Source organism: Sorex araneus, chromosome 7 (genome assembly GCF_027595985.1).
Source record: "Sorex araneus isolate mSorAra2 chromosome 7, mSorAra2.pri, whole genome shotgun sequence".
In the NCBI taxonomy this organism is placed as follows: domain Eukaryota; kingdom Metazoa; phylum Chordata; class Mammalia; order Eulipotyphla; family Soricidae; genus Sorex; species Sorex araneus.
Window position 1 is genome coordinate 40,026,156 of NC_073308.1, and position 12,446 is coordinate 40,038,601.

The 12,446-nt window shown below is 47.2% G+C and overlaps 1 protein-coding gene across 1 annotated transcript in view; it reads left to right on the top strand.

Moving 5' to 3' along the window:
* Positions 1-12,446, top strand: part of DSTYK (dual serine/threonine and tyrosine protein kinase) — a 62,756-nt gene that overhangs the window by 20,690 nt on the left and 29,620 nt on the right. Inside the window, exon 2 of the mRNA XM_055144440.1 lies at positions 4,461-4,849. Within this exon, the coding sequence (XP_055000415.1) occupies positions 4,461-4,849 (389 nt within the window). The remainder of the gene's footprint in view (positions 1-4,460; positions 4,850-12,446) is intronic.

Consider the following 12,446-nt stretch of genomic DNA (forward strand, 5'->3'; position numbering starts at 1 on the left):
AAACCTTTGTTTCGAAGTAACTCCCATTAAGATGATGTTTTTAAGAGCAACCATCAAGGGAAAAAAGTCTTGGTTTATCCTTAGGAGGGTTTAATTTGAATTTGCTGCAGCCGGAGCTGGCAGGGCTCACTCCTGCCCGCTGAGAGCCATGCTGTTACCTTGTGGCAGCCCCGAATGCAGATGATGTTACATTAATCACAGAGGAAACTCGATTAACTCCAGGGGCCTTTAACTGTCAGCGTGGCAGCTGCTCCGGCTCGGGAGCAGATTTTCTGCTTCCCTCCCACGGTTGGTTCACAATTCTTCACCTCTAGAGAACTAAAACTGCCTTTGGTCCTCGGAGTCCCTGGCAAGTTGATTTAGCTTTGTGACCTGCTCTTAGGGCTGCTCAGGAGTGCAGAATTAAAAGTTATATATACTGGGGCTGGAGAGATAGCACAGCGGGTAGGGCGTTTGCCTTGCATGCGGCCGACCCCGGTTTGATTCCCAGCATCCCATATGGTCTCCTGAGCACCGCCAGGAGTAATTCCTGAGTGCAAAGCCAGGAGTAACCCCTGTGCATTGCCGGGTGTGACCCAAAAAGCAAAGCAAAAAAAAAAAAGTTACATATACCTTAAAATAAGAATAACCAGATCACCCTCCCATCCCCTCAATTATTTCTCTTTTAATGGTTAGAAAATTTTGTGTCCTGGAATTTAGAACCGGAAAGGTTAGAAATGGTTTAATCTGGTCTGAGAAATAGGACGGCAGGTAACGTGTCCCAACAGTCCTGCCTTGGCGGCACATCTGGTCCCCGAGGCCAGGTGTGGCTCAAGGAAAAGACTGAATCCACTTCCATCAGTTCATAGATGAGAAATCCAAGACTGAGAAAAATGAATTGTCAGAGTCAGAGCTGGCCCGTGGTTGGGCCTGGCCCAAGTGCCTGCCCCTGTCCCAAGTAGCCTTCCCATCCATTCAGCTCTAGACAGTGAAACTGGCTAGTTCCAAACTCATTTTTACCAGCATTTGTACAAATTTTTTGGACACGATTGATGAAGAAGCTAAAGAGGGCTCAGAGGACTGGAGCACATGCTTTGCATCCCCCAGGTTTCCTCCCCAGCATGGCGCTGTCTCCCGAGTACCCCGGGAGGCTCCTCTCCCCTGCCCTGCAGAAGAAGCTAATCATGAGTGAGAGAAACGCTTGGTAATATAATGACATCCTGAAAGAGTGATGGTGAGATCTGTCCCAGGGGTGCTGCCAGCTTGAAAAATGGTTCAGCTGGTCTTAGTTCTTCTCTGTTACAAAGTTTTCTAGCAGCATCTGTAACAAAACTCATTTAGGCTTTTTTTTTTAATTATATAACTTCTGTTACATGAGTTATAAAGGCTGTCTGTGAATTTACACTTAGACAGTTATTTGTGAGTGTACCGTGGGTAGGAATGGTAGTGAAAGTGAAGATGGTCCAGTTGGACTTCTCACTATTTGTACCGGGGCCGTGGTACTTATATTTGGCATGGTCAGTGAGGAGGTGCTGTTCTTTGTCCACTCTGCACTCTAAAACTGAGGGGCAGGCAGGCTTTTAGGAGTGACTGTTGCTCTAAACTCTTCATCATACACTGGACTTTCCTAAGGAGCTAGTGGAACCACTCATAGCATTTTTGTAGACCAGTTTCTTAGTTATTCCTTCTTTAGTTATCTGGAAATATTTTGAAAATATTTTCTGTTTTGTTTTTGGACCACACCCGGTGATGCTTAGGGCTTACTGCTGGCTCTGTACCAATCAGGGCATCCGGGCTGGCTTGATAACCACAGCCGTTGGCCGAAGTTCTCCAACTTGACTGCACTCGCCTGAAAAGCCTTCAGAGCTACTGGGGCCAGAGAGATGGGACAGGAGTTAAGGTCCTGCCTTTCTCAAGGTTTTGGGTTTTGGGTTTCTAATATTTTAGCTCAGTTCACAGTCAAAATGGATGGCTGCAAGAATCTGCTCTGGTGCCAAAATGGGTTAGGAGACCTCAGGATCACAGTCTATAGGCGTGGAGGGTCTGCTTCTCGTGCTGCAGCTCCGGTTCATCTCTGGGCGGAAGGCTGTCAGTGGGTTTTTCTTTTTTCTAATTAAAATTTTTTAGGGTCAGAGAGATAGTATAGCAGATAGGTCGCTTGCCTTGCATGCGGCTGACCTGGGTTCAATCCCCAGCACCCCATATGGTTCCTTGAGCCTTCTAGGAGTGATCTCTGAGCACAGAGCCAGGAGTAAGCCCAGAATACAGCAGGGTGTGACCCCAAGCAGAAACAAAACCTTGTTTTTTTTTTTTTTTTTGGTTTTTGGGTCACACCTGGCGATGCACAGGGGTTACTCCTGGCTCTTCACTCAGGAATTACCCCTGGCGGTGCTCAGGGGACCATATGGGATGCTGGGATTAGAACCCGGGTCGGCCTCGTGCAAGGCAAACGCCCTACCCGCTGTGCTATCGCTCCAGCCACCCAAAACCTTGTTTTTTCCTTTTGAGGTTGAGCACATGTCTTTCCCATATTTGCCTGGGTTTTATTCTAATGGACTATTCTTTTTTTGGTGGGAGGGGGCAGGGGAGGTGGTATACACCGGCTGTGCTCAGGGATCATTCCTGGTGGTGCTCAGGGGACCATATGCTCAGGGATCAAACCCAGGGATTGAACTGTCTGTATGTGAGCATGCATGCATACATGCATGCATGCGCGCGTACACACACACACACACACACACACACACACACACACACTGTATCACTATCACTGTCATCCTGTTGTTCATTGATTTGCTCGAGCGGACACCAGTAACGTCTCCATTCGTCCCAGCCCTGAGATGTTAGCAGCCTCTCCTTACTCATCTTTTCCAACGACTGAAGGCTCTTTCTGGGTCAGGGGAATGAGACCTGTTATTGTTACTGCATTTGGCATATTGAGTATGCCATGGGGAGCTTGCCAAGCTCTTCTGTGTGGGCAGGATACTCTCGGTAGCTTGCCGGGCTCTCTGAGAGGGATGGAGAATGTATATTAGAGAATACAAGCAAGTATGGTAAAACCAAACACGTGTGTGCTGCTTTAAGTACATCAGTGGGCTAGAGTATAAGAGGTTGTGCCGACACTTTGTGGCTGTGCGCTTCTGGGAGCTTTGTTTTATATAGTCTCTGTATCTTGATGGGATTACATGGCACTGGGGGGCGGGGGCGCAGTTTGTGGATGTGACTGCCAAGCTACTGGGAAATGGGGAGCCTGGGTGGAGGAAGTCCAGTCCCGATCCAAGCAGGCTTGGAGATCTCAGTCCCAGGTCCAGCATGCCTGGGCTCCTCTGCCGTCCTTCATGGGTGAGGCTATTCAAGGCCGATGCCCTACCTGCTCTACAGTTGCTCCAGACCTGCTTTTAGACTGTTCTCTCTCTTTGCTGTACTCAGTCAGGTCTTACCTAAAAATCAAAGGAATAAGATTTGATTAGGAAATGTTGATCATAATTGAGTATCCAGTTGTTAAAAGAAAATGACAGCTGGAATGCTGTCACCAGCTGACAGAAATTGAAATATATCCTAGAGCAGACTTGAGTAACATTTTATTTTTAATCCATGTTTAAAGATACTCTCATACATTTAGTTACAAAACATGTCACGAATGAGGAAAATAAGAAGCTAAAACTGCATATGGTAGAGACATTTAAAGTGCCTGCCATAGAGCCAGGCTGGGGGAGGGCGGATGGCGGGAGGGAAACTGGGGTCATTGGTGGTGGGAAATGGACACTGGTAGAGGAATGGGTGTTGAATCATTGTATGAATGAAACCTGATCACGAACAGCTTGGTAACTGTATCTCATGGTGACTCAAATAAATTTTAAAGAACTATATATGCTCAGTATTAGATTTTCCATCACAAGGAAGGTTTCGTGTTTTGGGGTCAAGCCCAGAAGTGCTCAGGGCTTCCTCCTGGCTCTGCACTCAGGGATCACTCCTGATGGGACTCGGGATCATAAATGATGCCGGGGATCAAACCTGGGTCCTCTGTGTGTAAGGCAAGTGCCCTACACTCTGTACTATTGCTTTGGTCCCAAGAAGGTTTTGTGTTGGTAACCTCAAATATAGTTTCTTTTTGGACTCACGTCCTGGTCAGTGTAATCTTTCTTGGGCTTAGTCAAATTCATGATCTTGTGTTTGTGTTTGTGATTGAGCCTTTCAGACTCCTTAGGCTGAACGACTGCTGGGTGCCAAGGAAACAGGATCATGAGGTTACCGCCAACTCTCTGGGTAGAAACAGCTCTGGGGATGAACCCGGGAGGGGATTTCCGTTGATATTTCAGGAGCTTTTCCCCTGACTGAACTGGTTTGCTCTATCAACCAAGAACTTCCTAGAAATTTCTCCTCGAAGAACTTGACATCCTAACGCGATCTCTGTAGATCTCCCTCCTCACTGTTCTCTCTGTACTTCTTTCCCCTCCTCCACCCTCCCCTTCCCCAACCAGGCCAACTGAGCTGCATTTCCTTCCCGCCTAAGGAAGAGAAGTACCTTCAGCAGGTCGTGGACTGCCTCCCCTGCATCGTGATCCTCGGCCAGGACTGTAATGTCAAGTGCCAGCTGCTGAACCTGCTGCTGGGGCTGCAGGTGCTGCCCACCTCCAGGATGGCCAGTGAGGAGAGCTGTAAGCTCCGGCGCCTTCGCTTCACCTATGGGACTCAGACTCGGGTCAGCCTGGCCCTCCCCGGCCAGTATGAACTAGTGCACACGTTGGTGGCTCATGAGGGAAAGTGGGAGACCATCCCCGAGGAGGACCTGGAAGTCCAAGAGGACACTGAGGATGCTGCCCATGTTTTAGCGGAACTGGAGGTGATGATGCACCATGCTCTCTTACAGGTACCGATCTCCTGTTTATACAGTGCGTGCGCACACACACACACACACACACACACACACACACACACACACAGCTTCTCTTGTGTTTGAACTTTATCAGAAAGTATCTTAGCTCTATATATTCTGGATCTTGAACTTCAGTTGATGGACTCGAAGAAACAGGAAGTTGAAAACAGGCAAGATGGTTAACGGTGCCCATCTTCCTGCCCAGCTTGTGAGGTCCTAAGCAGTTCTTCTCCTTGCTCACTTACCTTTTAAAAATAGGTTGTACTTGCATCTTAACATGCTTTTGCAGAGCAGTAATGGTGCACATTAGAAATGTAGCCATCCCTTTCTGAAAGGATCTCTAATGGGGCCAGGGAGATAGCTCAGTGGGCTGGGCTGTGTGCTGGAGGCCTAGGAATGTTCCCCTGAGCACAGGGCCAGGAAGAATCCCTGAAGACTGCTAGGTGTGGCCCCAACCCCCTCCCCCCAAGAAAAAAGCTCCCAAACGCCAAAAACACCAGTCTTAGGGGCTTGTTAGTACAGCGGGTGGTCGCTTGCCTCGCATGTAATTAATGTGTCTTTCGTCCCTGGCACCCCCTATGGCTCCCCGTGCCAGGAATGGTCCCTGATTGCAGAGCCAGAAATAAGCCCTGTGCGCTGCTGAGTGTGACCCCAAAACCAATTAAAGAAGTCGTGGAATAAAAATAAAGTTAGCTATAGGAGAGGCAGGTTATTTTACTTATTTCTTTGAGCCCTCTTTACGTGTTTTAATTTCTAATGCCCCTTTCCTTCTGTACTGTGAATTGAGGTAATGTGTAGAAAGTTGATGGAAGGCAAGTGAGAGCCATTTCCCAGGTATGTATCTGAGCACACATTTTAGAGCTGAGATGCCATTGCCTGCTCCGAATAGGCTCTAACCCTCAGGCTGCTGAGCAGCTGAGACGCTTACTGGGCTGGGCATTTGAGATGACGAATCAGTGTTCACTTAGCATGGCCTGAAGTATAAAATATCTTTATGAAAGAATCTTCTGTTTTCTGGAGGAATTGTGTAAGGAATTCTTCTCTTCTGATCTTACTTGGTTTGTAAGATTTAAATCAGTGTTTCCTAGGACCTGCTTCATTCTACGGTGGTTTGGATGTTGAAATAGTCACGAATCCCCCGTGGTTCTAAGTTTATACCCTTTTGATGCGAGTCTCAGGAAGGCCGACAGCAGGGGCTATCAATTTGGCACTGCTCTGTCACCACTGTCAGGCTCCTTTCTCCATGAAATACATCACTGATAGCCCAGCTCCCTGCTGGAAGCATTTCACAGCTACCTTGGAGATTTTTTTTGTGCCTGTGAGAATGATCTTTTTGCTTAGCTCCAGTTATATTTAGGACCAGTGAATTAACTCTAAAGAGACCTTCCATCTGATTTGTAAAGGGAGTGGTAAAAAAGGGCAACATTTAGCCAAAGGAAACCAAGATTGAATTAGAGGAAATGTGATGTTCATTTTCTACTGTCAAATTATCAAAGCAGAATTTCCCCCTGTGCTCTTATACAATGGTCATTCTTCTACTATGTCACTTTAAAGTCCTCGTAAATTTGCCATTTTCAGATTGTTCCCGAGTTGGCCAACTCACATGAAACCCGTAGTGCTTGCTGTTCCCAGCTTTTCAGTCCTGGGACCCTACGATTCCCGGTTCATGATTTAGTGGGGAAACACGATTGAGCCTTTCTCTGAAACCTCAGTTAGTGTTAAAAACAGTCATTTTCCCAGTTGGCAGCTAATTTTCATCAATCTGGTGTGTGTTTCTTATGAACCTTTTTAAGAAAAAGCATAAAGGGGGCCGGAGCGATAGTACAGTGGGTAGGGCGTTTGCCTTGCACGCCACTGACCTGGGTTCAACCGCCACATCCCACATAGTCCCCCAAACACTGCCAGTAGTGGTTCCTGAGTGCAGAGCCAGGAGTAAGTAACCCCTGAGCATCGCTGGGTGTGGCCTAAAAAGCCAAAAAAAAAAAGAAAAAGAAAAAAAAAAGCATAAAGAGCCAGAGAGAGAGATAGAGAGAGAGAAGGAGAGTGTTGCTGGGGTGAATGAGACAGATACCAGTTTGATGAGAGAGAGAGAGGGAGGGGGAAAAGAGAGAGAGAGAGAGAGAGAGAGAGAGAGAGAGAGAGAGAGAGAGAGAGAGAGAGAGAGAGAGTGTTGCTGGCGTGAATGAGACAGATACCAGTTTGATCTCCAGCAGCAACATACGGTCCCCTGAGCTACACCAGCATGACCCTGAGCACCCCTGAGTGTGACCCTAATGGGGGGGGGCAGAGGGGGAGAGCCCAACCCAAACCAGCAAGTAGCAGAAATGGTTAAAGATAGGATTCCCTCAGCTTGCCTGCCACTAATTGTGGCTTCTTTAGCTTTCAGTTCTGCCCTTGGCAATGGCCTTTGTATCCCCCTCAGGGTTCTCAGACTTCTGTGACAAACGTAGACAACTGTACATGCCACCTGGCAGCTAGAGGTCCACATGGTGGCGTGGGGATTGGCTGAAGGGCTCATGGTGATGCCTGGTAGGGGGCATTTTGAGGAAGTGAAGTAGACTATTTCCAAACAAGACTCGAAATATATTTTCTTCTATTTTTTTTCAAACAATTTTTGATTCTACCATTTAGTGAAAAATTCTTCTTATAGTTTCAATAGCTATGAATAAACTAATCTGTTGTTAATGTCATGCAGATTGATGTTTTAACTTGGGGCAGGGGCTTCCCAAGTAGTGGTCAGGGCACTCGGGCTGCTCCCGGCACTCCTGATCACTGCTCTGTGCGGCTCCCTTCAAAATCAATAGCAGCAAGAAGGAGCTGAGGCTGTTTTCTCAAGTCGGCATCATTTTTTGGTCTTCCAAGGGGAGAAAAGAATCCGATAGGGATTATAGTTTTAATCGCCCTTTTTTTGTCTTCTTCGTTTTCTAGGATCCCACCAACCTTTTTGCAACAAATGGCTTCCCTCTCTGTTCTCGGTATCTCAAAGATATGTTTGTTTCCTTTCTGCTTGCTATTTTTTGTTTTGGTGCCACATCCGGCCACTCTCAAGGCTTACTCCTGGTGGGGCCCCCGCGGGCCCATCTGTGGTGCCAGGGATTGAACCTGGCTCAGCCCACGCACCTTGCCCACTGTACTCACGTCAGGCTTGGTTTGAGTCCTTTCAAGGAGAGTTTGCTGTGGGAAGGGAAAATCCACTGGGTCAGGGAGCCCTCCCTGGCTCAGAGACCTGAAGGTTGCAAGTATTCTCACAAGGCACAGGGTCTGTATCTTGGACTGTAGAAATAGTTTCTCTCTGACTTCCTTGGTCATATCTCATAGTTTTTCCTGCATTGTTTCATGGCCAGACCTTTACTTCGTAACAGACTTACACTTTTCTTTGTCTCCATTTTGGGGCCACACCGGGCTGGGCTCAGGGCTTTCTCCTGGCTCTGCACTCAGGGATCTCTCCTTGAGGTACTTGGAGGACAAGATGGGGTGCCCTGGGTTGAAACTGGGTCATCCGTATGCAAGGCAAGTACCCTACCCACTATTCAATCTCTCAGCCCCCAGCTTATACTTTTTAAACACAGAGCCCTGGGTTTCCTTGGTACCAGCCCCTACAGTTCCCTATACTGTTCCCTATACTGGAGGGATCTCTAGTTACTGTTTCAACATGGTCAGAGTAATCTGAGTGAAGCTAGGTTTAGATTTTTTTTCCTTCCCCCCCCTTTTTGGGTCACACCCAGCAGTGCACAGGGGTTACTCCTGGCTCTGCACTCAGGAATTACTCCTGGCGGTGCTGGGGGACCATATGGGATGCTGGGTATCGAACCCAGATCAGCCGAGTGCAAGGCAAACGCCCAACCTGCTGTGCTATCACTCCATCCCCTAGGTGTAGATTTTGACTCTTACTGATGATGTACCTTACTTGCAAGATAGGGGAATGATCATATCTCTGACATAAATAAGAGTGTCTATGTAAAACACCTAACATAATATGAGGCACATAGAAAACCCTTCTTTCTCAAAAAGAATCGACTCTGTGTATAAGCAAACATAAAAACCCTTCACCTTCTTTGTTGGTTAGATTGGAAAGTGAGTTGACAGTAAAAATGGGCAGACTATGGGGACAGGAATTGAAGTCTAGGTCATGTTGTTGCAGAGGGCAGGATTATTATACAGTTGTTTCATATACTTTATACATAGTATATACTACATACTGTGTATACTTTTTTTTCTCCCTCTGTGATGTAAGCCTAAGGCTTCAGAATTGCAGAGAAAGCAAACACACCTGCTACTTACCAAATTTAGCTTGAGTACGTGACTGTCTTTTGTTTGAACCATTATAATCTTTTAGCTATTACTGAGTTTTGGTAATGTGCCATGAGCCATAGAATAACAGTTTCTCACCAGTAAGCACCAGTGTTCTTAGTCCGTTTTCTTCAGTGATGAGTGATTGCTGCTGGGCATTTAAAACAGTATCCGTCCATAGCAAAGGCAAAAGCTAAAGAGGTAAACTCATTGTATCCCAGCAATATTTCTGTGGCATCCCTCGTCTTGCGGAGAAGATTGATAGCTTCTGTGCGACTTCTGTAGCTCCTACAGATGTGGGCAGGCAGAACGCGTTCTGCAGGAGAAGTCTCCTTAGAAACGCACTGTGATCAAAATGGGAATTAGGGGCTATTTCCATGATTTCCGGAGATTCTTTCTCTTCGGGTTAGGAATAACCTGTTTTTTTTTTTTTTTTTCATCGCGTCGTGCTCAGCGCAGGTGAAAGTCGGCTCCCTCCGCAGTGTGTGTGTCCCCGAGTTTGTTCCTTGGCAGTGTTACAAAAGTTAAGAAGTAGTTCCTTGTTTGCTTTTATCTGGGGGACACCCAGTGGTCCCCAGGGGTTATTCCTGGCTTGGCTTAGCAGTGACCCCCAGCAGTGCCCGGGAAACTCTCTGTGATGGGAGGATTCACACTGGGGTCAGCAGCACGCAAGGAGACCCTTTCACCTCGTACTATCTCTGGTTCTGGAAAGGTCGTTTGCAGTAGGGAGTGAGGCATTATTCTCCAGCCTAGAACCAGACTCTGATCTGGGCTCAGAGGTCAGGGTTTTCCGGGAAACAGGCCAAGGGTGGACTTCTCACTCAGGTGGCCATCATTGGGCTCAGACCAGCTCGGATTCATCTTCTATCATCGTCATCATCATCATCATCATCATCATCATCATCGTTTTTATTTTCTACCCCCTGTCTCCAGGAGACAGTGCTGGCTTCCCTTTTTGTTTAAGACTGTCGGGCGTGAGTCACCTCTCCCCTAAGTGTCGCAGAATCACGTCCCACATTCCAGTCTGCTCGCGCTGCTGCCAGGCTCTTGGTCTCCAGCTGCTTTTGCAGGACAGAACAGTGGGACCAGTTGAGAGGGTTCCTCAGGGAGTGGAGGAAAGAGAACAGGGCACAAGTTTCCTGTCCGTTTTTGTTTAATGCAGGATATATTTAGGAGTGGACAATTTCTTTTTCAGCGGTAATATTTCAGGCCATTCCTACCACTAGAAAACTGTGGATTCCGCCCTCCCCCCCTTAAAATATAATGAATTTGCACATATAAGCAAAAAAGTCAGCCCTTTCTTAAAAAGGAAGTGGTCTTCGGTTGGAGAGATAGTTTATGAGTTAAGGTGCTTGCCTTGAGCCCTGACACTGCATATGGTCCGATTGTGATGACTCATGCCTGCTTAAACAGAGAGGGAAGCCTGCCAGGAGTGGTCCCTGAGCACAGCCCAGAGCATCCCCCTAAAAAAAGAAGGGTGGGGAGTGATCTTACCAGGTGAACATGGCCGGTTTGGCTGATGGTTCTGATACACATGCAGAAATGAAAAGCCTGCAAATGTATTTTAGCTCAGCGATAGAGATGGATGCCCCGGGTTTAATCCCTGCAACTCACAAACCTGTCATGCTCTCTCTCTTTCTGCCCCTGCTCCACCCCGCCTCTCTCTCTCTCTCTCTCTCTCTCTCTCTCTCTCTCTCTCTCTCTCTCTCTCTCTCTCCCCCTCCCCCCTCCTGGAAAGTTTTCTGAACGACTTATTTTGGCTTGGTATACTTAGGCTTTTCTTCTCATAAAAGTCCTCTAATAAATTTGATTAATTCATATCTTTTGAAAGTGTCTAGTGTAGGATCTCATGCAATTTCGCTGCTTTTCTGTTTGTTGTGGGGATATATCCATATGCCCAGGAGTGGCCATTGGTTCCCAGTTCAAACCCAGGGATGCATACAGAGAAGGCGTGTGCTTTTTCCTCATGAGTCGAGGTCCCAAACTCAGTGTTGCAGTTTAAAAAAAATTTTTTTTCAATCCGTGATTGTCTGCTTCATTACAGATTTTCGTTTCTTGGGATTCTCTTCTAGTCTTTAATTGCTGCATGTAGTTACTGTGCCGGCATTTGTGCAGTTGTGTAACTGAAGCAGTTCCTGCTGCAGCGTGGGGCAGGGCAGTGAAAGGGGCTTTGTTCTGTGCAGCAGCCTGCGCGTCACATTAGTTTCCCGACCAGAAACAGCAATTTTAAAACTAGAATTCTTCTTGGTTGAGGCCTGGAAGTAGAGGAGATACATTTATACAGTGTTTGCTCAGATTACAAAGGGAAAGATGCTAAAAAAGCACTTTGCGTTTTGGGGTGTTCAGAGCGGCAGCTAGAGGAGTCATTTGACCTACCTGACCTGCTGGCATTTAGATTACAGCCCGGTCCCTTGCTGGGGAGAGGGAGACCTTTGTGCTCTGTTATGTGAGAATCAAAACGTGCCGCTCGGGCCAGGCCAGGCAGAGCGCTCCGGGGACTGAGTGCGTGGGTGTGTGCAGGAGCCCGGGCAGCGCGTGGCCTGCGGGACCCCCGACAGGAAACATCTCTCTCCTCGACACTCCCTTGCTCTTCACCTCGTCTCCTTCTCCTTTTCTGCTCTCCCCTCTCCTCTCTCTTCTCTCTCCTCTCCTCTTTCTTCTCTCTCTCCATGCCATGGGGAGGAGGGTGCCCCAGCACCACTTGACGTGCATGGTTTCTTGAACCCTGCCGGGAGTGACCCTAACATCCCCCCGAATGCTATAAACTGGCACCTTCCAGCTCTTTCCAGCTGAGCCGGTGGGGTACACGAAGGAATGTTCCTTAACCCCTTTCCAGCCCCTTCCAGTCCTTTCTTAGAATTCAAAAAAGGAAAATGTCCAGGTTTTGATTTTTTTTTTTAAATTTTAACCAAAATTCCCTGTTGCTGAAATATGATAAAGTGGATTAGTCTGAAGGAATATAACCAACTTATCTTTTCGATTTCAGATAAGCTTTCAACGTCTGATAACTTCATTTTTCAAGTTTTGTTGAAATGTCATATATACATGAAAGACAGTTTGTTCATTAAACAGCTTGAAGAATTTTCACGAAGTGAAACTTTTTCTTTTTTTTAGTTTTCGCGCCACACCCAGCAATGCTCAGGCCTTCCTCCTGACTCTGCATTTAGGAATTACTCCTGGCAGTGCTCGGGGAAACATTCAGAGTGCCAGGAATCGAGCGTGGGTCAGTCTCATGAAGGCAAGCGCCCTTTTTGCCCAAACAAAGAAACACTTTGCTCTGGGCCATCCCCTCTGTTGCTGG